The following is a 23109-nucleotide window of genomic DNA, read 5'->3' on the forward strand; positions in this document are numbered from 1 at the left end:
AATAATTTGACCAACTCTAAATTCAAACTCTCACCAAAATACATTTTAGGAGGCATACTGGACCGTCCAAATGTGACAATATAGAGGTTAAGGTATAATTATCACAGTTTTGTTTTGTTTCCATTTTGGCAACGTTTTATACTCGCTGGTCAAGTTGGCAATTTAACGACCAAGTCTTGGTTGTTAAATTTGGATGTAGTCACAAATCCACAAGAAATAATCTCGAGCCTCTTAATCACCTATATCTTTCTTGCCTATCTAATTTACTTGTTTATATGTATGTAGAGTGGTTACCACTATATGTGTGTTCTGCTATTCTATACTCTTGTATATTTGTACTCAATAAAGCTGATGTTAAGAAAACTTCCGGTATAATGAAGAAGAAAAACACACCAACAAGTGTCATGTGTAATACGACGACGATAATGAAGTCTTTAATTTGTCTCGAGGAGGCGTAAGATTAACAACGTGAATGTTTAACGGACGCAAATAATATCAAAGAAGCCGATCAACAACTCCCTGGCCAAGTTTTTGTACACAAGTGCTCGCCTTTGGTCACCTAAAATGGCTGCCGCAACGCTGTTGTACCGTGACGTCACTACATTGCTGGTGCGTTCGCGGCCACCTGAAAATCTCTGTACAATTCAACTTTCGGTCACTTGGAATCTATCTTCAAGTGAGAATCCGAGACAATTCACTGTAATACAATGCAAGATCATTGGAGCAGATTTTCATTTCCCCCCCCAAAACAAAGGCCTACGGTTAAGCAATATCATTTAAGTGGTCTTTTTACAGAGCTGTGTGTCACTTACCGTCAATAATATATTGATATAAATTTGACTCCTTGCAATTTATTACCATATTACATCATGAGACTATATAAATCCCCATATACACGCAATTGACTTTTTGTGTTTTTGAGTGTGATGATGACTTCACATGACATGTGAGGGTGCAAACTCACAATTAAAGTGACGTAACCACCTGAAAACATCTCACAGTACATCATAGCCAACAACAGTAAGCGTGCAAAACTGCCAGTTAAAATGTCAGAGTTTCATAAACAAGTTTTACAGTATTGCAAAATGGTGTTTACACACCCATCACTTTACCCATCATTGTGCCACCTTGTGGAATAATACTGCAACTGTGTCAAACAAAAAGTCAGGGCAAGCTAATAAATGCATACAAGAACTAAATGAAAAGCTTTTTAATAGAAAGTTGAAAAAGGGCAGTACATACAGGGGAGCTATCACCTAAGGAATAAACAGCAACACATATTGACATTAAAAATAGGGAGCTAAACTAAGCCAGAAGACTTGAATTTTCACCTAAAGATTACAAAAAGATGAGAATGACGTACATTTCAAATAATAAATAAATAATAGAAATATTCATTGAATAGCGTAGCCATTTCTCTTTGTTATTATTGCTGGTATATATTACGTTTAAATGCATTGTGGTTTCAGACAGACATTTTTTTCACAAACCTTCGTGGTCGCAAAAAATATCAAATCAACATGATCAATAAAATCATTTGTACACTGAAATTGAGTTGAGCAGAAAAAAGAAATACATGAACATTCTTTTTTTGTCTTCTTTTTTTCCACCTTAGTAGCACTGCCTTTTTCTTCAAGTACATGATGTAGTGAAATGTGTCCTGGATACACCTCAAGAACCAGGATGATTGATGATGATGAGGTTGAAGTCGACACTAGCTGAGCGCCACTTGTGCTATTGGTTAACTCGCTCGCTCATGCGTTTGCAGTCCTGTACACACCTCGCCATCATTTTGGTGGGTTTGGCTTCACTTTGTTTGGAGATCCTGAGGAGGAGAAGTCTGGTTGATGGTGGTTGTCATCCCCATTCATTTTAAGAGTTTCCTTCAAGATCCGGATCATGCCAATTTTGACTCTTCTGTCAGCACGAGCGACCGAATCATCCTTGGCTGCCGCACGAAGACAGACTATCGTAGAGCGAGTCGCTAAGGGATTCAGGCGTCTCCAGAACCTGCGGCCGGCCGGGCGACAAGGCCTCCTCCGGCCGCTCCCTGAGCAGCTCGAGCCCGGTGTCCCGACTCATTTCCGTAACGCCGGCGGCACGGGTCTTTCCTCTGCGGTTCAATCCCGACTGGGTCGGCACAGGCAGGCTGCCCGGCTCTGCTGCACGGCTGGATGATGGGCCGCTGGCTTTCAAGCTCTGGCGAGGAACAAGACATCAAGGAGGACTTTGAGCAAGCAAACACATCCCACGCACTGACCTACATTTCGCTGATGTAGAGGCAGAACTTCCTTTATACAAATTTGGTCTTTTTTACACAAATCAATTTCGGCAATCTTTACAAATTGATGAGCATACACTGAGTGTAAATATATATATTTTTTTAGTTGATAGATTTTTGTTGTATTATTTGAAAATATTGTGAACCCCCTTGATGATGTAAATGGAACACTATTATACTGTTCTGTTGTTTTTTGTAGTATTGACTGTTTCTATAATTGGGCTCCTTTTAAGAAATGGATGAAGTCGGCACATCCGCGACTGATTTTTCTGGTCTTATGCAACACTGGGGCGGGAACACACATGAAGCGGGTTAAAGCAATCTGCATTATTCACATCCTGCTGATGAATTATTCCTCAGCGAAGAAGTACTTCTGTGTTTTAAGATGATGTAAGAAGCGGAGGACCCATCTCTATCCCTGCCTCGCTTTCAAGTGACACTCTACAGATATAATCTACGGTAAAAGAGAAGCTTCATTTAGAAAATCAGGTGCCTCGCCTGTGCCTCTGTACACGTCTAAGCACTCATACTGTTCATATAATATGCAAATAAAAAAAAATATCAAATCACACTCGGGGTGTCATTGTCTGTTGAATGTTTTTTTCCCCCCTGCTCTAGCAATACATCTTTGTCATTTTTATTGGTAATGATGAAAAGTGCTTACCGTTCTGAAGGGTGTGCCGAAGGACACCACCTCCTCGTCTTCCTCCTCCACAGCCAGGTACACGTCTGCAGGGCCTGCCGGAGTCTTGAGGTTGGGGAAGGTCCACGTCTTAGAGCGAGGAGAGAACATGTGCGCTCCGTGGGGCTCTTTGGAAGGACACATGAATATACATCAGAGATGTTGATTTGGAAAGGCACGCATTGGTCGATATACATAAGGTCCCACAGGTGACAATGCATATCAGACCCCAAACGAAGCATGAATTGTCTGCTGACCGCTGAGACGGACGGGATTGTCTCGAGGCACAAATTTACGGAAGGGTACAGGGAGAAAAAAGTGCTGCTTGGAAGCTTTCAATGAGCACAGGTCAAAGTTTACCATCCGAGAGGACAACGACTGTAAGCACACAGCCAAGACAACGATGGAGTGGATTAAGGACAACTCTACAAACGTCCTTGAGTGGCCCAGCCAGAGCCCAGCCTTGAATCTGATCCAACATCTCTGGAGAGAGCCGAAAATGGCTGTGCAGCCACGCATGCCTTTTAGTTCCTGACAATAAAACATCTGCAAGTGATCGCTGGTTCTAGCGGAATACCCAATACCTTGGAATAAGACTGTTATCGGCTCAATGCCGATGCTCACCTATTGCTGAGAATAACACTGTTTGACTGAATTCCAAATTGCATGTTGGGTTAGCTTATGTGGTAATTGTTAGTCGCAGCCCTTGCCACAACTGCATAAATGCATGCACGTTTACCTTCCCGGATGACGCCAGCTGAGCCTCTTCCCTCCATTTTGGAAGCGTGCTGCGGATTGGGAAGGGGCTGCTTGTGAGCTGCATAGCACTCGTCCTGCGACGTGGGTTCCCGGTCCAAGGTGCGGGCCCGTCGCCCGGCCCTCCCCGGCGAGCCCGAGGGCCGCTGCTCGGCTCTGCTCTTGGACAGGCTTCGTCCCGTTGCCCCGCCGCCACCGCTGCAGTCAGGGAGCGGGAACGTGCCGATGCCGCTGTCCAGCGTGTACGTGGACGCACCGGAACCTACGGTGACAAGACGAGATGAAGCGATAGAAAAGAAAATGTCTGTGATCAGTCATCACCAAAATGTACCCACCTTTAAAGATATCAAATCAATAACCTCAGTATTACCCACTAAGCCTAAGATCTTTTTTGTTTTTCACATTAAGCTTTTTAGACTGTCACCACAAAACACATTTTTCATCCCATCCTCTAGTACTTGCTGAAAAACCCGACTTGCACTGTTACGTTGCCTACAATCCCTAACATATATTATTGTGAGAAAATTAGACAGATTGTGTTTCGGCCAAGCTGAATGATCAGCATCGATATTCGGCATTTATCGGCATGGGTTTAAAAGAAAGACAATCAGACGGCCAATAGAACCGGAACGGCAATCGACAATAGCTGTTGGACATTTGAATCTGTCGCAAATAAAGCAATGACATCATCATCACTATATATTATGTGGGTTGGCACTTTATTACGTATGTACAGCATTTAATACCACTTTGACTTGACATCTCATCTCACCTGAAAAGTGTTGCGAATGACCCGAAATGGCGAAATTCTCATCCGAAGTCATCTTGGCTGTTCGATGGGACGTCTGCATGACAAAAGCAAACGCGTTGTTTTCCAGGTATGAAAGGAGAAACTCCAAGCGGAGAAAACCACGCCGACCAACCTGTACCACGTTGTCCCCTCCGCCGCTGGCGTGAGCAATGACGATGTCGCTTTGCTGACCGAACACGGGCCTGGACGTCTTGCAGTCGAACGAGAGCCTCCGCTGCGGCACACTGACGGCTTCCTTGCCATCAACTCTACAAGCACCAGATTCGATGAACAATTTTGGACATTTTAGTTTGCAGTCAACCCAAGAGGGATGTTTTTAAAATGACGATGGATGTCAAAGCAAAGTTTGGAACATATGAAATGAGCAGATGTAAAGAAAAGACAATCTCCATACCTGTTGAGCAGCTGCTGCATGAAGTTGTCGGAGCGGCCGCCCCGGTACATGACGGCCAACTGTCCCTGAGCCTGGTCCATCACCACCTCACACGAGTGACCCCTGCCCGACCTCTCCACGTACGCTCTCTCTTCCTCCAGCGCCCTCCGCAGGCCCTCGGCCTTCTCCATCAGCGTGGAAATGTTCAGGCCTTCCACTCCTTCTCGACACCTGCTGGCCATCTTGACCGAGTCCTTGCCCACCGACGGGATGTTGATCTTCCACTCCCGTTTCTCGTCTTTGGCTTTGACGGCGTCCGCCTTGCGGCTCAGGGCGGGCAGCTTGCTCTTCTTGCGCCCGAACCAGCTGGCGATCCCGTTAGTGGCCTTCTGCCTGGCCTCGCTGGGCTGCACCCCTCGGTCCTGCTCTTGGAGCTTGAGCATGTTCTCCTCGATGCCCTTCATCACCTTCTGCTCGATGGCCGACTGCGGGCTGGGCACGGGCGGCGGTGCGTTTTCGCCTCCAGATGTCGGAGGCTTGGGAGGAGGCGGCGGCAGGCTGTCTCCGTACATTGGGTTCTTTTTACCTTTACCGCTAACTTTGGCTCTCTCTTCCGACTTGGAGGAATACCGCGGGGCGTCTGTGGCTTTTCCTGATTTGTGGACTGAGGGACCCTGACAAGGTTTGGACGGCGACTTTGGATGGATTTTGTTGGGACTGTTGCCACTTTGAGTAGCGGCTTTCACGTTGTAGGGCAGGTTGAGCGAGGCGGGACACTTGATGTTGTTCCGCAGTACCTGCGGAGTATCGGCGTTAGGCGAGAGCAGGCCAATCTTGCTCTTGGAGCTCACACATAGCTCCTGTTTAACCAGACCGGTGGAGATGGGAGACTTCCCCACTTGTTCGTGAGGCTGAGTGGCGCCCGGGTACTTCAACCCCCCGCCGCCACCTCGACCTTTCCCATCTAAAGAGTCGGTGTATTTGGAATGTCTCTGCTCCTCCTTGTGCAGCTCAATGTGCCTCTCCGCCGTCTTACTCCTATCCTCGACGGCCTCGTCGGCCACGTCTGCCGGCTTTGTGCCTCCCTGTAAGTCCTCGGAACTCCTCAGCTTGCCCAGCGCAGCCAGTCTGTCTTTGAAGGCGTGGTGACTGGAATCGGTCTGTGACCTTGCGGCGGCGCCCGGCGTGGGCCTCTTGGGGATGGAAGATGAGTCGTTCCTTCTGGATGGAAGTGGCGGCTGGGCAGCCTCGCAGCTCTGCCCGACGGGCTCGTCTCGGATCTGTGAGCGGTCGACTCTGCACTGTGCGCTAGGGTTGGGCAAGCTGTGGTGGTTCACCCAAACCGGACTGTCGGAATCTTCTTCGTCATCTGACGTGGACTCCGACGAAGAGGACGACGACTGCTTTCGCTGAGGAGACGCAGCGAGGACGCTCTCGGGAAGCGATTTAACCAGTTTCCTATCGCCACCGTTGGTTTTCGTTTGAGATGGAAGAGTGATTCTTCTCTCCAGAGCGTGAGTGGGCTCCTCCGGACGTGGGTTAGGGGTCAGGTCACAAATATTTTCATAATGCGGAATACTGGGAGCTGGTTTGGAGGAGGAAGAGGAGACTGTGGATGAGGGAGCACTCATCTTAGGGTTGGCTGCAGAGAAGCTGTAACCGGTGTCTTTAGCAGGTGCAGGGCAGGCGTCATCGGGTTGCGGGGGGGAGGTGGGTGCCGAGTGCGCGGCAGGGTACGACTCGGACCTGGTGGGCGGCGCCGGCGGCTGCCTGCATCGTTCTGTGGTGGTGGCTCGACGGGTGGGAACAGGAGAGTGATACACCTCGTAGTTGTTGGTGCGACAAGGGATTCTGGAGCTTCGGGTGAGTTGGGGGCTCAGGCGGACGGCGGGACTTGAGGCCTGACACTTGTCCCCTATGGAAGGAATCTTGAGGAACTTGAGCAGTTTGGACGGCGAGTTGATGGCGGCGTTTTTGACGTCATTGAGGCAGGAGGGGCTCGGGCTCACAGAAGCGCCAGCTCGCACGGCCTCCAGATCGGCGCCATCTTTCTCCGGGGCGGATAAAGTATCGTTGGACGCGCTGTCGAGAGTGGAGCCGCTGGAAACACCATCGCCTGCCTCCGGGTCACAGTGGGAAACGTGGGTGCCTTCTGAATCAGGGAGCTGGGGGGCTGGAAAGAAGCCAGTGAGTTCTTGGATGTCCTGCTTCTGCTCCACTCCCTCCAGGATGTGATCGGCAGCGCCGGAATCATTTGCTGTTTTCAAGTGCGAGTCATTCTTGGCGCATTGCTTGGACAGCTGGACACATTCCGTTGTTCGGCTCTTGGCGGGACATTCGTTGGTAGCGGCCGCAGACACGCTGCAGGGCGTGGCGCAGGGGTGGGCGGCGCATGGTTTGGGAGCTCCGTCTGGGCTCCTCTTGCAGTGTAAACAGCAGGTGTTCCCCGCCTCGCACATCAGCGCCCCATCCCCGTTGATGTGTTGGAGTGCCTCTGCATCAGGGCGGCAGCAGTGGCAGCGCACGTGCTGGGATTTGCACTGTAGCGTGTCCGCTGAGGCCAACACGGCCTCTGTGGACACAAGCACCTGGCTGTAGTCGGAGAAAGACAAGCTGGCCGTGGCCGGGTGGAACTTAAGAGGGTCCGTTTCCTCCATTTTGCGCAGGACTTCCAAGATGTGTGCTTTCTTCTTAAAGAAGGGAGAAAGAGCCTCCATGGAGGAGGCGGCAGCAGCCCGAGGGCCCGGAGAAGAGTGCTGAGTGCGGTAGCCGTTCCCCTTTGGACAGGACAGAAGGAGAATTCGATCAGCGTCACAAAAGACCTTTGAGTGCACGCGAACAGGAAAGGAGTGCAAGGGAGATTAGCCTTTTGACAAACAATAGAGGCACAAATGTCACAGGCTTCAGATTGCGGCTTCACATAATCACCTTGGCTTGTGCTTCGGTCTGAGCGGCCTCCAAGTGTTTGGCGGAGTCATTGTGCAGCTGTGCATTGTAGTCTGGGAGTGGTCCCGCCTGGACCTGGAGGCAGGCAGACATGAGTCAGTCGCTATTTACACCGTGGGCGGCCAAACATTTTTTTTCCCCAGAGTGAGTGTTTGTGTCCTCGGGTGTATTGCAACAAACAAATTTGACAGTCACCTGGTAGTGAGCAGTGGGATGATTGGGCAGCTTCTGCTGAAAAAGCTCGCAAAGTGCTCGGTTCTGCTTCTCCAGGTCAAACACCAACATCTTCAACTTGATGCACTCTTCCCTCAGATCCTGTTCCATCAAACACGTACACACGTTCACAGAGGAGCAGACTCACAAAAACGTCACTGCTAATGCGAGCGGAGGCTACCTTCTGATTGAGGAGAGCTTGAACCACATGGTTGGCCACCTGCAAGCAAAAAGATCTTATATTTGACTTTCCACACAAAGATTTAACATTTGAGTTTTCAGGCGACATCACCTCGTCCAGACATCTTTCGTACGCTTCTCTCTGACTCTCATTCGCCAGCACCAGAGCTGAATTTTCTGCCTGAAAGAGAAATAACATAATATGTCACTCAATGAGAAGGAAAAAAAAAAAAAGTCATTTTCATTTGCTGTGCTCATCATTAACACTAAAAGGCATTGCATTTGACCTTATTGAAATATACAAATGCACTTGCTTTTGGCACAAATTTTACTTCTCTAAAAGAAGTTTAACAGAATAATTAACAACAGGATCTATGAAAATTTGCAAGGACGTCCCATTGTATGCCTTTCTGTGACTCTTCCAGTGTGTCTGTTGCGGCCTGGTGATGACAGCCTGTGACTCTGAGGTTGATGCAAACAGCTCTTGGGATTGTTTAAAAGTCCCTTCTGCTCACCTCCAGCTCCTTGAGCCGGTTCATGAGTTCGCTGCTGTTGTCCTCCAGGTACGACTCCACGTCGGCCTCCTCGCCCTCCTCGTCCGAGCAAAAGTCCTCGTCGCACATTCGCTGCTCCGCCTCATCCGACATTATTCTCATCTGGAACGGCACACGGGAACGTTCGTCATTGCGTCGTGTTTGTCCAGCTCCTGTTTCTATTCATTCAAATGAATAACAGCTTTTGTGCTCGACAAAACAGACTCGAGTTTCACACCGTGTAAAGCAAATTCTTGAGTAAAGACAAGATTGTCATTATTTCAGTATAAATGTTTCTTTTGTTTGGTGGCGTGGTCTGAGATTTTCTGGGGGGAAAAAACATAAATATAGATGTAATTTACAATATAAATTACACACCTACACGCGCACACACACATAGAATTTGCTCTCTATTTACGGTAGATTTCACAGCTCTCACAGCCCGAGATTTTGGGCTGTGGGACAAAAGGGGGCGTCAGAACTAGGTGTGGCTCGATAACACTTTTCCATATCCGATTCCTTTACTGCAGCCTCGAGGATCATCTGTTACTGAATCTAAACTGATCCGATTATTAGTGTCACTCTGAAAGCTGATAATGCGTAATTTGCTTGATACTTTGCTTAAAACACCACGTTGACTGTACAAAAAGAAAAAAGGGATGAGTAACTGCTCTGGCTTTATTAAAGCTCACGTCTTATACAAACACAGCAGACCCAGCTGCATCATTTAAATAGAGTGCAAATATTCAAAGTGAATAAAATCATCCCTGTGTATAAACAGAAAAACCAGATCATAGGTCAATGATATTGCCCTTGGCTGTTTTACTTCTCTCCACCTTACGCTTATGCGATTGGTTCAAATTTTGTCCAGACCCGTTCCATTCCCATTAGAAGTCACATTTATTCGTGTAAAGTAGGGGTGTAACGATACATCGATACACATCGATTAATCGATATAATGCTCTGCGATTTATTGGCATCGATGCTAAAGGTAAACATCGATTTATATCGCCGTGTTTGACCTCGGACATTAGACGCGACTTTATTTTGAAATCCAGTTCATTGTTGCTTGCTTCCTCTTTTCGGGAGCAGTGCGCCCGGCGTTGTTGTGTTGTGAGCAGATCACGCACGTGAAAGGGGAGGGGACAACTAGTACGCGGCTCCTGGGCTGCTGCTATGGCTAGTGTCCAAAAAGACGAGGAAATTTGCTCCCCTTTAGGCTTCAAGTCATTTGTTTGGAAGCACTTTGGATTCCAAAGAAAAGATGGCTCAACGGACAAGACACGTGCAGTTTGTAAATCCTGCCATGCGGTGATCAAATATTCAGGGAGCACAAATCTCGCCGCACATTTAAAGAAAAAACACGACATCAAAGTTCAGTGTTAAAGTAAGGAATTTGTATACTACAATACTCTTGTAATTTCCTAAATAAAGAGTTTGCAGTACCTTGTTGATTTTGCGTATGAATTGTTATAAATCAGGATATTGTTCTATATTTTTTATTAAAAAAAAAAATAATCGATCGTAGAGCACTATATCGCGATATATCGTGAATGAATCGCAGCAGGCTTTAAGATATCGACAAATATCGTATCGTAGTTCTTTATATCGATATTATATCGTATCGTGACAAAACCCGCGATTTACACCCCTAGTGTAAAGTGACCGAATACATAAAACAATCGGATTTAACAACAGCTTTCCTGCCGAGTGCAGCATTTAACAAAACCCCACAAAAAAGCTTCAAATGGTTTCATGATGAGAAGACGAGTGCCCGTCACTTGTGTAACCGGAGCTGTGTGTAAAGTGTTTACAGGAAGATTATCGAGCGCTGACCATCCTGAGTGGTAACCAGAGAGTCGCTTTTCGAGTCCAAACTATCCGCGCAGTCCAACAGTGGGATCGATTCCTCTCGCCTAAGAAAAGAAGCGGTCGGTCGGCTTGAGCGAGGTTTGACCTCGGCGAGCACAAGGCGACTTTTCGGTTGGCGTTGAAAATGACGGCATGCTCCAAAAGACAACAAAAGGGGTGCTAAATATAAGCTGAACTTTAGGGCTGCCGCAGCTGCTGTGGTTTGCCTCCATGTGCAAACAACACATCACAAGCTTGGCACTAAACGCGGAATTGTTCAACACTGCCGTCGTGCTTGAGCTCCTTGGACATATTTGGTGACCGCGCTGTCGGATTTTGAGCACGCTATATTATCTACAGCTCAAGAAAACTTTGAAAAGGATCTGTTTCTTTGGTTTTGCAATTTATAGGTTGTTGTTTGGGTAAGATAAACATTTTTTATCAATTTAATTTTATAACGCTCTTCGACTTTATTTTCAGAACCTGACGATTGGGCAAAATTGGACAGCTTTTTTTTGCCTTTTATTTCTTCCAGAGTTGTATATTGTTGCGACAATTATTTATTTTTGTCTCATTCCATGGGCGAGGAAGCAGCCGAGGGTCCTTTCAAGTGTGTCGGCCGGCAGCCACGAAACGCAAAAGGCTTCTTTTGCTTTTCATGGGCGTGTGTCACCGACACACAACACAAGGCTTTTCTTATCGTCCGTCCAGGGAGATCTTGCAACATGTCAGATGACACACGAGGAAGTTATGGACCAAACCCATAATTGGATCATCAACTTTTGTTTCTATACAGTTTCTGCACTGTCAATTTGAAATCATGTCTTGTTTTTCATGAAAGGGATGGATATTAAAACGTTTTTTCTTAAATAATTAAATAATCGACGGATTAATCAATGATCTAAATGATTGTTAGTTGCATTTCTCGTTTCTCACAAACAGCAACACTCCATTTTACCAGGGACTGCTTTCAGGGACTATCGATAATCAATCAATGCAGAAAATGACTTCATGGGATGAAAATGACCTTCACTCATTTGTCAGCACTTTGTGAAGGGCAGTCAGGGCACACACACGTACACAAACACGAACACACACCTGTGGTTTCCGCTCTCCTTTTGAGCCGTCAAGAGGTGTCACTCTGGCGTCAGGTGCCTCGCTCTCCCAACAACAGAAGCACAAAGCTGAGAAGAAAAGACAAAAAAAAAAAAGTCATTCCTTTTTGTTTCTTGATTGACTCGGACAGTGAATCGCAAAAATCTGTAAGTAATTGAAACATTTGTAAAAATGAAAGTTTGCTGGCATCATTGCCCATTTTTTGCTCGCAACTCGAGAAAAAAAGCAGCAGAGTAATGGCTTGAATCTGGAAAACCTTGTAAACTGTGTAACTCATGAATGGGGGCACCATTGTATATCAGCACAGAGAGGTTCATTCTTTGAGGCATGCGCCCCAAAAAAATAAACATCTTCAAGAATAAGCTGCAGAGGTTGTGAAAAATCGATGGCTGTCCGTAGGTCAGTCCAGCGGAAAGTGACATAGCGAAGAAAGCCACCTCAGCCGTGCTCTAAGAGTGGCAACCACACTGCGACGAGAGGAACCCCAGCATCCTCGGGAGACCACAAGAAGCCCAAACACCCCCTCCTCAAGTGCTCCTCCTCGCCTTTCACCTCCAGTCATCAGGAAACCAAATGAGAACTGTGAATGAATAATTCAGTAGTGGATAACTACTCCTCTTTTTGTGCATCTTTTTTTAGGGTTTGCAGCGCTCCCCCACTATTTCCTGCTTCATTGTTCAGAATACCTACTCTGTTATTTATTGACAGTAGATTTACTTCCTGTAATGCTCTCACGTGGGAAAGAAGCACCTTTCAGTCATGAATTGAACCTGCGCCTAAAATAGTCCAGCCATTGGCAACCCTATCTGGGATTGGCTTTTTAACCCAGTGACCCATCACTGCTCCGAAGTGGGACATCAGCGCATTTCAGGATCAGCATCTGTGATGTGTTTGGGCGTCAAGCTCGCGTCTTAATTCCTCCTTTCCGATAGGCGTCCACGGGCGAGCCGGGCCTGATCCTCCGAGCTCATGTCAAAGTGAAATGAGATTAGAGGTGTTGAGCAGCTGCCTTCCCAGTCTGGGTTTTAACGGAACACGAACAGATCATCTGGGCCGGCTCCTTGCTACACCTGGTGTAGTGGGCAAAAACAATGCCTTGAGCTATGAGCCGTGTCGTCACAAGAGCGCCCACGCTCTAACCCCAACATCACAAGCGGCACCTCATTGATTATCCAGGGCCGCTGCTGACGAAGACCCAAAACGGAGGGAGCTTTTACAAGACCGAGATTCGTGGAATGAGGGCAAAAAATATTCCAAGGCGACTCAGTGCACAAAAGCTCCTTAAATCATGTCGGTGGCACTCTTGGGGATTTGGCGCAGGCTGCTGCTGTTGGTCAACCGCCATCCTTCCCCTCCGCCAACGGCAAGCAGCCAACACTTGCGGTGTTTCGGCAAGACGTGTAAACAATAAGACAAGACCAACGCTCCCACTCAACCAAAATCTTCCCTGGAAGAAAATGTAGGCCAAAGTCAGACGCGCCACTTGGCCGCCATTGTCTGCACGCTCAAGTTCGGGAGGAATATCAAAGAGCTGTGACGATGTGGGGGAGATGGAATCGGGCGGGTGGGCGAGGGAGTGGGGGGCCGCTTCCTGTCTGATGTTTGGTTACGCCAACCGAGACGAATGGTACACAAGCAATATTTGGGCTGGTGGGGGGCGGGAGCAATTGGGGGAAGGGAGCTCCAGAAAGGTTCAATCTTGCCCATATTCACACACATGGAAACGCATTATCGCCCATCTCTGCTGCTGATGTGTCTTGTTTTTGTTTGACACAAACACACACACACACACACACACACACACACACAAAAGGTAAAGTCGCTTTTCAGATTCACAAGGATTTGTTGGCGTAAACCAAAACAAGCCTACCTCCGCGTTAAAAGTCGCCCCTCTGACGTGTGATGTCAAGTACAAATCAGCCGAGTGGAGAAAGCGTGCATTGAGTCCATGCGGTTGGAACGCGCGGCTCACCTTGGCGGCTGGCGTGTTTCCTGTCATCCGGTCAGCAGCAGAGAGCTCCAGACCGCAGCACGGAAGCAAGTCACCAAAGAGACGAGAGAGGCCGCGACCTGGCATTTCTGGGATGAGACAACCGCACTTTCAGCTGTCCCGCCCTCAGGATCGAGCAAGCGGCTCAGGGAAAGACCCGTCGCGGGGCGCCAACACCGGCTGAGCGTCTGCGGAGGCGGCCGCGTCTCCCATTGTTCCAGGACGAGTGAACGAGCGAGGAAGGCTTCCTCCGAGCCAGCGCAGCCTCCCGACTACAACAGCTGTGGACCAGCCCCCCAGCTCCTCGCTCACCGCCTCCTCCTCCCTCCCCCTTACAACTCCTGCCTCTGCCTCTGCTAAACATTAACCCCGCAGCTGCCGTAAAAAAAGGAGAGAGAGGGGGTTGCGGTGGCGGAGACCCCTCCGTGGAGAGCACAAAGGAATGGCGGAGAGAGCCAGAGAGGATATCCTTCCTGCACATGAGGAGGAAAAACAAAAGCTCTGTGCTAAGAGGATTGTCTTTCTGGATCACTTCTGTGATCAGTGGGATCCTCAACGAGGCGGCATGAGTGGTGCGCACGTCCGCCTCGCAGTCCTGAGGTTAGGGGGTTCAAATTTGGACTCTGGCCTTCATATGTGAAGTTGGCCATATCATCAAAGAGCGACACACTCAATAGAGATGAGCAAAAGTAATGTGGTCCTCACTAACCAAATTAAGTCAACTTTCATGTGCTTGACTCTCCTTTTCTGACATATTTTTTCCATTTAAAGTATTTGCCTTTGCCCCAAAAAGTCTGTAGAACAAGTTGGATGCCCGGAAATGGGCAAAATGACCCCAAAATGGCCATTTCAAAGCCAAACTAAAAAATGTGTTTCTTGTTTTGCAAGATCTCTGCATGACCAAATTTTGATTTGCTAAACTGGTCTGGGCTGAATGATGGCGTTACGGGCATTTTGCCCACCACACAGTTGGCGCTCTCGCCATGTATGAAGCCACATCACATCCTCAAAAGACACACGCAAAGAGTCAGTGTGCGACAGGAAGACTGGACGCCACGGCAACAGGAAGACATCGCTGGTTTGAGCTGCACAATGTGGGAGGGAAGCACAGTCCAGCCCAGATCCAAAAATATGGAAAATAGATACAATAGTAAATACATTGAGTCATTTTCAATAGGACTGTCACTGTCAAATATTTTTAGAAACAATTATTCAATCAATTGCTCCACTGCTAAATTGAAGAACAGCATGAGAAATTGCATTGAAGTTAATCCTTTTTCCCAAGCTATTGTTTAGTAGCTGACTGGTGTTGTTTGCGTGGTATTGTCTCATGAGGAGAGAAAACCAAGCAAGAAGTAAAAAATAAAAAAATGAGACTGACTACCAAAGGTTTTGGAACGCGAGAGCTACTTCTTGGCTACATGACGAGGATGCGCTACTACACTTAAAGTGTACATGTGGAGCTCAGAAGGAAAAATATAAGATATGGTTTATGAAGTAAAACTAGATCCAAATGTATTTTTTGGTGCACTTGTTTTAAAGCAATCTTATAATGGTGCTCGGAATTTGTCAAAACGTCCCTTCTCTATCTATCAGTACTGATGGAAAGTAAATAAATAAATACATTTGATTTCTCAATGTCAAATGACAAAGCAGGCGAGCCTGATGCACTCGCTCTTGGCCTGCCTCTCCCCCTCCCTAACGGCAAAGGACGTGAAAAGACGTGAATGGAGGATTGTTGCACACTAATGCATAGCGACATGCTTATGGGCTGAATGGGCCACTGAGGGAATTCCCTCCTGAGGATCTGGGCCTCAACAGGCCTGGCTTGAGAGGCGCTCACATGGTCCCCTCCGAGCCCCCGAGCCAACGCAGGCCACCGTGGATGACTGTGGAGATAAAAGGCCTTTTGTCACACGCTCTGCCATCCCGGCCTTTATTCAGCACGCCGCGCTGACTGCTTGACAAGCTCACTGTTACACACACCGCGGGGCAGGCAGAAGGAAGAAGACGACCACGAAGAGTCCCGTACACGTGGACAACTTCTCCACCAGGAAGTGACATGTGAGAGAGGGAAGCGTCGTACCGCAACAGCACACCTACTCACAGCATGCCTGAACTACAATCTGAAGAAATACAATTGAATCAACTTGTGAAGCTTTTAACAATACCCTGCCGTAGACATATCTGTACTCTGATTATAGAACTTCTGAATCAGCTACACCCGATTGTCAAATGATGCCCAACAGCCACGCAAAAGTCGCACAACCATTGAACACAGCCAATACCAGACTGTCTTTATCATATAGAATGACTCGAGATCAAGAAAGGACAAAATCAGGCATCCATTATCTGAAAAATTAGCAGCGGGTCAAATCAATAAGAATCAAATCAATAGCTGCACCCTGTGCGCAGACAAAAGACACAACGGTGCGTCAGCAGCAGATGGTTCATATGAACGGTTTGTGCTAGCCACGGAATGGGACGCGTCATCCTAAATTCCGGCTGTAAATCACACTTGCGGGGTGTAAACGCCCATTGAGGCGCCGACATTATAATGGACGCTAATGGCGCAGAGAGAACCCTACGGCCATCCCTTCGTCCTCCTGGGTCACCGTTGAGAGATGCAAGGTCCACCGCTGTGATATCTACGCTTCAGAAGCGTCTATTATCATACTTGCTTTACATTTTCAACTCAGTCGGAAGTCGTCAGTGACTGTGTGAAACACACACAGGAGCTTTCAGGTACGTGACCCTCCATTCATTCATCTTATACAGTATCGGCCTTTTCAAACATCAGGCGCCAGGATAGTTCCAGGTGGGCAAAAATCGACTGACTACCTGCTGACATCACTTGTGTCTTCTTCAACCAAGTTGTGGGGGCCCTGTCAGAAGCGCTATGATGAAATACGGCAAGTTGCAATTATTATATCTATTTTACAAATAGACTGATGTACAACTCTCATATAAATAAACACAAGCATATATTCTTTATCACCTCCAAACAAAACACTAATGCTAATGTGGGTTACTGAGGACTGACTGACATTTATAGTCAAATGTTGGCATTATATTGCCCCCTGGTGGCCAAGGTGCAGACACCAGAAGGAGCAGCACAATGTCCATTCAACCTGTTTAACGCTTTCCATTCTTTTGAATCATGTCGGTTGTGTTGTGTTTTAATATTGCAGAGCGCTACTTCCTTCATTAAGTCCCACAATTTTGTTGTTTTCTTGAGGATGCTGGAACGGATTCTGAGCATTTACAATGGGGAAAGATGATTGGAGATAAGAGTCGAGTTAAAAGGGAACAAATTTGATATTTCAAGGCCCCATGTTTTTAGTATATTTTTATCAACACTGATGGATTTGTTCTAGTGTAGAAAAGAAATAAAAACTGAAGCTTCTGGTTGCGGCTCTCGGAAGTCCAAATTTGCACATGAATAAAGTGATAAAGTTTGGACATGCAAGACTTGTCGGCTTATCTGAGCAGAAATTTCCTCCCCCACAGCCCAGTCGTTGAGCGGCGACTTATGCTACAGAATCCCAAGTCATAAGGAGACGTTTAGTCCAGAAGCTCAATAAGCACCTCATGGAAGACGCTTGGGGGCAACTAGAAAGTGGGTTGTAAAAGTTCCTCAGTAACAAGCTATTTCCAAGCACATAAAAATAAAACGCACTAAGGATGACCATTTGTTTGGGAGTCGCACAAGTTATTTGTGGCCAATTTCGTGTGTGTGTGTGATGAACACAATTTAGCAACTGAATCGTTTGACTGACAAAGTTAAGAGAAAAGAGGAAGTGGGAAGCCTGGTGGAAAACAGCTGCAAGGATGAAGCAACATGCACGCAACACAATTTGTTACACGTTTACACAATCGCTGTTACACACGACATTTGAAAACACAAACACTAAATCAGTGCAGTCTAAGCTTCACTTCAAAATAGGCTATTTACTTTTTTTAATGTCATGTTTGACGGATAAAATAAATTCATGAAACACTGCAACACAGGACCTTCTTTTTATGAAACAGAGAAATAATTTGATAAAAAAATGAATAATGATAGTAATATTTTCATAACACACTGATTTATGTATTTAATTTTTTAATGGTGCGTTTATTTAATAGCACATTTATGTATTTCTTTGATTTATTTCCTTTCATTCTTAATCAATAAATGGAACATGTAATTAATTAATGACACTTAATTAAACATTTTACGGTGGATTTATTTATTTAATATGGCCACTTTTCATGCTCCATAAATAACAAGAAAATGTGAAATTTCTGTAGAAATTGCATGTGAATACTGAAATGAGAAATCCTGAACAAAAGTGCAACATCAAAATGTATACATCATTTATTACATTTAAATAAATAATATTAGATTAAACCAGAGTACCGGGAGGAAACCCACCCAGGTGGAGGGAGAACATGCAAACTCCACACAGAAAGGCTGGAGGTGGACTTGAACCCTGATCGACTGACCTCTTTTTTTTTTTTGTTGATGAAGTGCACTTCCATTATTTCCATGGAGAATGATATGAGTAGATGAGTAGATGAGTAGAGATATGGTTCTTTGAGCCACCAAACAAGGTAGCGTCAATATTTGGTGATGCTAATGCTGGTGGTGCAGGCACCTTGAGTGTGCAAGAGCGGGAACGCCTTGGAGCAGGGTGGAGGGGCCATAGAGGGACTGCCTGATAATGGGTTGATAAGGAAGAATCCCATCTTCAAAGTGTGGCCATGCATGCACAACACGTGCACAACACACACACAACACACGCAACATCCTGGTCCATGAGAAGCTTGGCAAAGGCATTTGCACCCCCTGCCAACTTCACAAGGGACCCCATAATGCCCCGTGGATCTTTCTTCTCACAAAGCCATATGAACCCTTCAGGACTTTGCTGATTATTTCAGTAGCCTTCTTGATTTGCATTGGACAAGACTAGTCATGATCAACAACTGCTGGGAGGAATAACTTCATTTTTTACAAAATGGCCCATTGTAGGACCCGACGGATTATATCAACTCTTTTGTAGAAATACCAAAGTTTTGCCTTTGATAAAATACCTCGAGACACAATACCATGGCAAAAACTCAAGACATCAGTAAAAAGCAGTGGAATAATAGCTGAGAGCTAAACAACTTGAAAGTTGTTGTTTTTTTTGCATTAATTAAAAAACTGTGACAAAGACTTGGAAAATAGCCAGCAAAGTAACTCATATTTTATAAGAACCATTAAGAAATTAGAGCACCATTGGGCTAAAGGTAATATGTAGTACCTATAATCAGGCGCACTGATTCGCACGTCCGCTTCACAGTTCAGAGGGTGCGGGTTCGATTCCACCTCCGTTGCATGTTTGCATGTTTTCCCTGTGCCGGCGTGGGTTTTCTAGTTTCCTCCCACATCCCAAAAACATGCTTGGTAGGCCGATTGAGCACTCCAAATTGCCCTTAGGTGTGAGTGCGAGTGCTGGTTGTTCGTCTCTGTGTACTCTGGGATCGGCTGGCGATCAGTTCAGGGTGTCGAACTAAAATGCATGGTACGATACTAAAACCGATACTTAGTTCAACATTTATATCTTCAAGTATTTATACGTTGTTGCTTGCGAGCATTTCAAAGGAACAAACTTCTCATTGTGACATTAAGAAGTAAAAAAACACAAACAAAACAGAAAAAAAGGGTCAGTCAAGAAAAGAAGAGCAAGAAGTCGACAAAAGGGTGACTGTACGCTTCATTTCACTCCTCCTACTTTTGCAGTTGTGTGCAGCAGCCACCAAGAAGGCAATGTGGCGCGCGGCACATCTGGCAACAATTAGCCGCCGACACAAGCGACAAGCGCCGGCCAATAAAGTCGCCTGGCCGCCCGCTCGCCTGCGCTGATGTCATGCGGTACCATTTGGAAGAGCTGTGTCAAATAGCGCCATTGGGAGCGAGCCCCTCGCTTAGACATCCGCCTCCAACAAACAAATAAAAAACACTTAGCGCATGTTATCACCCGCTTTGTCAGCTTAGCAACACAACAACATAAACACACTGATGGATCGCCACACAAACAATTAAAAGCAAGCGCCTGAAAATAACAACACCCTGTTTTAAGCTGAAAGGAGAAGCTGGTTTGCTGTGCCCTTCTTGGGGGGGGTCAATGGACACAAGTGGATTGAGTTTTGCCGGTTGTGTTGTGGTGATGTATTGGTGTTGTGACTGACTTTGTGTTTTACCAATGACTGGGCTTGTAATTTAGGCTTGTGGTTGTTTTTGCAGCCCTTTTGACTCAGGCAAAATTTGCTATCAACCCATTTCTATGTTTGTAAACAACAATGATATAATGCAGAAATGACAGCGGGGTACATTCTTACGTGCTATATGTGTGTATATAGTATGCCAGTTCTGAATGAGCAATGAGAATGTCCCCAATCCAGTCTTTGAAATCCTAACCCCGGTTTTGACACAACAATTTGAAAGCCTAACTCCGTCTTGAGAATATCATTTGAAGCTTGACTCTGGCTTTAAAGCTTCCTTTGAAACTAACTCTGGTTTGAAAGAGCGCTTTTAACCTTGAACGCTGCCTTGAATCCTCCTCACTTTGAAACCATAACCTGGGCTTTATCTTTGAAACCCCTGAGCCTTGCTTGAAACCCCTAAGCCAGACACGACTCCCTAATTTGAAACCCCGACCCTTGTTTAAAACCTTAACCAAGCTGAAACCCTAACGCGAGATGGCTCACTTAATGAATTTGGTTTCCCTATTTTGAAACCCTAATCAATCGTTATTTAAAAGGCTTTTTTAACACTGTCCATTGCGCTTGATAATCTGTTGTCAAAATGCCTTACCTGCATGGAGAAAAGTTCAAATAATTGTGGTCCGTCCTAAAACATCAAATGGTTGGCCTTGTTTTTGCTTTCCGGGCAGATAGAATTTGTGTCCATTTGAAAACCAAACATGCAACGCAGAGTGCCTTTTGCACGAGCACCAAACTTGTGCAAGCGGATTTCCTTCTTTTCACTCTTCCTCTGTGAGCAAAACGTCACGTATGACTGAAAGGTGTACTTCTCAACTGTAGTCTGCAACTGCCATATTGCGACCCACTTTTACAGAATTGATTTGAAACTTGACAAAAACGAACGATGACGTTGCCGCGGCAGCTGAAAAATGAGAAAAACTTTTGTAACATGCCCACCTCTGGGGATTAGTAAACAAATGTTGGAAGAATTTTGAAACCCACATTTTTGGGGACTGATGTCAAAGGCATGATAGAAAAGCTTCTTAAAATGAACCTTCTCCTAGATCAGACATGTCCAAAGTCGGGCCAAATGCGGCCAAGATTTAACCAGAAGATGGCAGCAGACCTGTGGCTGAGCCCGTGGGTGCTTTGGAAAAATGAAGACACCATTCTCAAAGTTGTGCTAGGTGTCACACTGAACCTGCTTGACCTTTGTGTGGTTCTTTCCAGCCCATATCTAAGCTGGAGAGAAAAGTCGCTTCCAGGACAAGTGGAAATTGGCATATTTTGTTCCACAAAAATACAAAACAACTGTCTGCCTAGTTTGATAAGAAACTGGTTCTTTTCAAGGAATTTAACATCAAGAAGCAGTACCTGATGAAACATGCAAACTAGTTTGTGAAATATTAAAGAAGCTAAGAGGTCATCCCCCCCCCACACAGTTTACTCTAACCAAATCTGGCCCTCTCAACATCTGGACACCCCTGCACTAGGTTCTTTAACATTTTCATTTTCTCGTGGTTTGTCCTTTTTTGCCCCATTCACCCTTAAAGATGAAGAATTTAACAGTTACCTGTTTTAAGCCTGAACCACCTACAAAAAAAACCTCAAATATACTCAATGGATTCCTATCTTTAAAAAAAAAAAAAAAAAGATGGAGAGTCTTGGACCTTGCTAGATAAAGATCCATTGTGTATGGGCATGTTTTCGTTTTTCCCTACATAATACCAATTATGAGTGAGGGCCCAATCTCGGGACAATTTCTGTTATGGTGTGTGTTATCTGTTAACCTTGACAATAATAGTTATAAATAAATAAACACACTCCGATTTCAGATTTGAACGTGGGTCTGGCACCCTAATGCAAAAGCCTAACCTGCATAGTTTCTGCGCCTGTCATTTTGTGACCCATTTTGCTTGATCATGATTTTCAATGAGTCCAATATGTGACCAATTCCAAGTGAGAGGCAACTTCTGCAATTTCAGCTTCAAACCGTGCGCTGACAATCCACCACGGCGTATGGCAGCCACCCAAAAGGAGGAAAAAAGCGAACCCAAGACCCCAAATGCCCGGCCGGGGGCTCCAGCAGCAAGCATGCAGGGAGGCAGGCCCTCTCATTCCCATTTCCATTTCCAAACTACACCGCCCTTGCTCGGCCTGCTTGGCTGCGACAGACGGCAGCCAAACCAAGCCAAGCGAAGCCTTCTCCGCAGTCCACACCAACTCCAAACGCCACCGCCCGGCCTTTCTGAGTCCCCGACCCCGATAACGACATGGAGAAAAGGCGCTTACCTCATTTTCTTGGAGGTCCTCGACGCCGGCTTGGCTGAAATGGAGAATTTCCTTCGGCTGCTGCTGCTGCTGCTGCTGCTGCTGCTGGATTCATTTCTTCTCCTCCTCCTCCTCCTCGTCGTCGTCGCTCTTGTGTGGCGTGTTTGGGTTGAGGAAAGTGATGTCATAGCAGAAATCTGCTTTACCCCCCCCCCCCCCCCCCCCACGCTGTTTTTTGCCTGCCAAATAAAACTCCAGCACATACTTGTGCAAAAACCTTTTCAAGTTTTCATCAACTCTTTCGTGTCCTTCTGCCACGTATCCAATTTTATTTTGCACTTGTTTGGCACTGCGACACCACTGCAGAATGATCCAAGTATGATTCATTTGAATCTAATAAATTTGTTTTGTTTGGAAAAATGACTGTCTATCGAGCCAACAAATAATGTTTAATTATTTTTAGCAAACTACCAATAAGGTTCAGTTTTTCTCATGTAAAGACGTCATCATAGGAATGCATTCCCGCGTATTAGCGGTTTACGTTCAATTAGATTAGCATCAATGAATCAACTGATTATTAATCAATCAATGTTTCATCATTAATCGACAAATAGTAATGATTACAATTATGTATTGTGACTATCATTTAGACAACCGATCTTACAAAATTACAGAATCATTGCTTAGAAGGTTTTGTTTAATAATTTCATCAAGAAAGAAATGACTGCAATAAATGTTAATGCAAAACACATTTCCTTGATTATTCAATCATCAATGGAATAATCGCTTCTAAAAATACTCAATAATGACAGCCCTACTCTCCATGGACAATTTACAGTCCTCAGTTGAAGCTGGTGTTTTGGGATTTTTGGGGG

The 23109-nt window shown here is 45.9% G+C and overlaps 1 protein-coding gene across 3 annotated transcripts; it reads right to left on the minus strand.

The window, feature by feature from the left end:
• Positions 1 to 1195: 1195 nt before the first annotated feature.
• nckap5l (NCK-associated protein 5-like) lies at positions 1196 to 22394 on the minus strand. Of its 3 annotated transcripts, none has more exons than XM_061303389.1 (13): positions 22256 to 22394; positions 11725 to 11810; positions 8758 to 8898; positions 8355 to 8423; positions 8244 to 8282; positions 8045 to 8164; positions 7832 to 7924; positions 4925 to 7680; positions 4643 to 4778; positions 4492 to 4564; positions 3703 to 3981; positions 2946 to 3091; positions 1196 to 2199 (listed from the first exon to the last, which is right to left on the minus strand). In XM_061303389.1, exons 3-13 carry the CDS (start codon positions 8896 to 8898, stop codon positions 1939 to 1941), a joined length of 4113 nt encoding a protein of 1370 aa, XP_061159373.1. In that variant the 5' UTR covers positions 11725 to 11810; positions 22256 to 22394; the 3' UTR covers positions 1196 to 1938. The 3 variants fall into 3 exon arrangements, with proteins under 3 accessions (XP_061159373.1, XP_061159383.1, XP_061159392.1); XM_061303399.1 differs by lacking the exon at positions 22256 to 22394 and adding an exon at positions 20574 to 20730; XM_061303408.1 differs by lacking the exon at positions 22256 to 22394 and adding an exon at positions 13715 to 14023.
• Between the last annotated feature and the right edge of the window lie 715 nt (positions 22395 to 23109).

The sequence above is a fragment of the Syngnathus typhle genome, linkage group LG2 (assembly GCF_033458585.1).
Source record: "Syngnathus typhle isolate RoL2023-S1 ecotype Sweden linkage group LG2, RoL_Styp_1.0, whole genome shotgun sequence".
Classification (NCBI taxonomy): domain Eukaryota; kingdom Metazoa; phylum Chordata; class Actinopteri; order Syngnathiformes; family Syngnathidae; genus Syngnathus; species Syngnathus typhle.